The sequence below is a fragment of the Bombina bombina genome, chromosome 8 (genome assembly GCF_027579735.1).
Source record: "Bombina bombina isolate aBomBom1 chromosome 8, aBomBom1.pri, whole genome shotgun sequence".
Taxonomy (NCBI): domain Eukaryota; kingdom Metazoa; phylum Chordata; class Amphibia; order Anura; family Bombinatoridae; genus Bombina; species Bombina bombina.
Window position 1 is genome coordinate 23622732 of NC_069506.1, and position 4275 is coordinate 23627006.

General features: G+C 39.2%; 1 protein-coding gene across 1 annotated transcript; it reads left to right on the forward strand.

Annotated features, from left to right (window-relative positions):
• The first annotated feature begins 538 nt into the window (after window positions 1-538).
• LOC128638309 (chymotrypsin inhibitor-like) lies at window positions 539-1325 on the forward strand. Its single transcript, XM_053690191.1, has 2 exons — window positions 539-721; window positions 1024-1325. The coding sequence occupies exons 1-2, from the start codon at window positions 634-636 to the stop codon at window positions 1212-1214; spliced, it is 279 nt and encodes a 92-aa protein (XP_053546166.1). The 5' UTR covers window positions 539-633; the 3' UTR covers window positions 1215-1325.
• The last annotated feature ends 2950 nt before the right edge of the window (window positions 1326-4275 follow it).

Here is a 4275-nt window from a genome sequence, read left to right on the forward strand (position 1 = left end):
CCCAGTGGTAAAATTACTAATTATAATTAGCATATCAACCTACTAACCTGGCCGCTGACCTTACTAAACATACCTGCAAGCAATCAATGCTTATACACATTTGCACAATAAGTGGGAAGGTAGTTAGAGAAGAGATGCCCTTGTCACACATTGAATGTCGCACCTGACTGGTTCTGTATCCTTATGCATGATGAGGTTATGCTGCTGGGAGCCTGCAACTTCCACCACAGAGACAGAGGATAGGAGTTGTCTGACAGTGACTGACTCAATCACTGATGTGCTGCCTGGGTCCAAGGGACCCAGTTGGTCGCATGGCTGAGACGGCCCTAGATATAAACCTCGTTTTAGAGCCTTCACGTGCGTTATTTTATACCTAGCATCTAACAGGTTAGATAATTACCATTTCACACTGACCTTTCAACTGGGGGGCTCACATAAAACTGATTGTATGCAGTATGTTACATAAGTGGCCTGAGGGATATGTGTGAACCACAATAAATGACTCTTATCTGACTGAAGTTTTTGTCTTCTCTTTCAGACGAATGTAACGGACCAAATCAGGTGTATAATTACTGTGGTCCCGCTTGTGAAGTAACTTGTGCCAATCGGCTTAACCCACCCAGGATTTGCATAATGCTATGTAAACCTGGTTGCTTCTGCATTCCTGGCTACTTTAAGAACAGTGCAGGAATCTGTGTCCCTGAAAAAGAGTGTGATATAGGTAATTCTCCACTAATAAATCATTGCTCACAAGGGTGTATAATTGTACTTATAGCTCACAGGAAGCTGATTATATGTAGAACGTTACATGATAGAAGTGGTCTTATGGATATGTGTGAACCACAATACAAGACTTTCATTTGACTGAGTTTTTTTTCTTCTGTTTTGCACTCAACTGAAAGAACATTTTATGTGATTATCAGTGAGGAAAAAAGCATTACCCTAAAGTTTGTAGAATGTTATATGGCAACGTTGTCATCTGTGGCTTATCAGTTTTTCACTCTTTTTTTATTCCCCCTCCAGGAAAATGTTACAGACCCAATGAAACATATAACAGCTGTGGTAGCTACTGTCCACTGACATGTGCCAACCAATTAAGCCCACCCAAGGTATGCATTAAAGGATGTAACCCCGGGTGCTTCTGCAATGCTGGCTACCTAAGGAACAGTGCAGGAAACTGTGTCCTCAAAAGAAACTGTGATAAGTATTACTGATAGAGGTATTAACAAATGATAAACGAATAAAGTGCTGTGATTCCAAATTGTATTCAGACTGTATATGTATCTTATAAGCTGCTCTCTTAATAAAACATTTGATGTATGTTATCTTTCAGGGTTTATTTTGTCTCTACACACTTTTTAATGATATTGGCCCAGATTACAAGTGGCGTGCTAATGATAGCGTGGATAGCAATAAGCAGTATCGCTAGACTGCGCTAACATTAGCATCTTGATGTTACAAGTCCATGGTAAATCCCCTTTACCGGAGATGCCTACATCACTCACAAAAACATACTTGCAAAGGGTATCACAACCGAGCTTAAAAGCGCTGTAATTACAAGTTGAAAATTAGTTGGTGCTCAAGGGAAATCCAAAACTGCTCCAGAATATTTAGCGCGGCTTGAGATCAGAATTAAAGTGTAAGGGTTCATTTTTTTATTTTTTTTCCCCCTTCATAAAACAGATTATAAAAACACCTTGACCTGATATGTCAAGGTGTTTGACTGGGAAGGGCTCCTGTGCGTATATGAATTAAAAGAACGTTTTCTTCTATGTAAAAAAAAATGTAGAAATTTAAAGTATTCCTAACGCACCTTTGGGTTTAGCGCAGTGTCAGGCTAGCGCTAGGATTAGAGCACAAACTGATATTACAAGTTCATGGTAATACTGAATTACCATAAAATGTTTAGCACGGTTGACATACCTTTAGCATGCCCTATACTTTAAATGGATATCAAGACCGTGCTACACATCGCTCATATTACAAGTTGAAAGTTGTGTTGTGCTTGAACGCAACATATAATAACGCTAGAAAAATTAGTCTTCCACTTGAGCGATAGCTTCTTACTTTTCAACTTGTGAAACCAGCGCAAAAATAGGAGCGCTACTGATTCAACTTGAGAACAGTTAGGGTTCAGCAGCACTAACATTGTTGTGTGCCGCTTGTAATGGAGCCCTATTTAAGATAAATACTACTATTGTTGTCATATAATTCCCCCTTCCCATACTGGAATTGTATTAAAGGAAGATAGTTGTCAAAATATTTCCAGCATGTATATGAAAGAGAAATATGTTACCTTTACTTTCGATGAATTAAAGTGCCCCTGTTTTTAATTGAATTTTTAAAAACCGGGCACTTTAGCATCAAAATTTACATTCATTTTAAGTAGCAGGTAGTTGTCATATTGCATACTCTTTACTGAGGCTAGTTAGGGACAGCTATAAATAAGTTACTAGAAAGAAGAAATAATGGTTGTGTAGAATATAGCAGTGTTAGATGTGTGAAAAGTACACCATTCTCAGAGTTAAATTACAGGAAAAAGATACTAAAACGAACAGCAAGTGCATGATGGGTGTAATCCTGGGTGTTTCTGCATAGCCGACAGCTTTAAAGGAATATGAAACAATGTATTTTTTTAGTAAAAACAAAATATGTTAAATCGAAGTAAACATAAAGGGAAACATATTGTGTTAAGAATAGCATACATCTTACTTGTTTTCTTGCAAAATGAGCACTTGGAAATAATCAGTGTAGCCACTGCCCAGAGTGACATAAGGGAGCTGACGTGCTGAGAACTTAAGTTGTATTCTGCCTTTTCTGAGCATGGGCAAGAAACTGACTTCATGTTTAGTTCCCTTTCTATAGATATATCAATATATAGTACATATAGTATAGCTATTAGTATTGTCAAGAACAAATAGTATGTTTAAATCCATATGGTTTCAATTTTCTTTTAAAGAAAAATCATTAAATATAATATGGCTAATCAGTTTAGGATTAAGGAATCTAGTATTCGATATGGAGATAATTTCTCTTTAATTGTCACAATGTTAATAGACAGACAATGACATAACTTAGCTGTACAACGCTTTAAATCTTGGATATAAAATATTCTGAACATATTAGATCACACATACTATAAATTAGCTCTATAAAGGTACTTGTTTGTATACGATATATGTGGACTAAATAGATTTTGTCCTCTTTAAAGGGTGTAAGATGATGCTCTAATATTTCTAAATACTTTCTAAATGTTTGAAATAACAGTTTGTAGAATTGAGATATATATACAATCAAACTACGTATGTACAAGCTGGTAATCAAGGAGTTAAATTGAGGCTTAACCAGTGGAGGCTCCTCCAGTTGTGCACATTCGCACGTGAACCCCCCAGGGGGCAAGGAGGAAAAAAAAAATTGAGCCAAAAAAAAAAAAAAATTGTTTAATTTTTTTCTTTAATTTTTTTTTTTATTAGTGTGTGTGTGTGTTATTTTATTATTTATTATAATATTTAGTGCTGTGTAGACTGGGCTCTGTTTTGTTACTGTAGCCTCTTACTGTAGCCCTCAGCCTGTAGGACCGGTACCACCATTAATATAGTTGTAGACTCACTGTAGATTGAAGTAGGAGGGAGCTAGGACCAGGTGGATGTAAACTATCTACGGGTTTGTTCTCACTGCGCAAGTGCGCGCACAAGTCACCAGAGTGCCAAACACTGATTGCACGTGCGATCAAGCAAAACCCTATCCTGCACAGTGATCTCTATGCATCACTGTGCAGGCGTAGCTCCTCCCAGCCCGGCACCGCTAATAGAGCCCTATTCGCACAGGCTGAAGTGTGCGAGCTGACTTCAGCCTGTGCTCTAGCTCCTCCCACAGTCTGCCTGATGACTGAGTCTCGCCTCTGATACGCTCTGATAGCATCATGTGACCGCTCCCACAAGTCTCCTCCCCCTCAACGGCGCGAACATCTCATTGAGGAGATAGCCGTTGAGCAGAGAGGAGCAGGGGCAGGCGAACCACTTATTGCGTGTGGCAACTGAGGCCACTACCATCATTATCAGAATGACAGCATCATGTCTCCTGGCTGATCAGCTTCACCACCTACTCACACACGGCATGCACATAATTTTAACTGCCCATTTAGAGGCGGCAGCCCCAGCACTGCAGCAGGCTGAGCATAGCAGTTTGTGGAGAGGCGATGTCTCTCAGGCAAGGCAAGTGAAGGAGCCGGTGGGCTGCAGGAGACAAGTCATCCCTTCAGACTTCAGTTAAGTA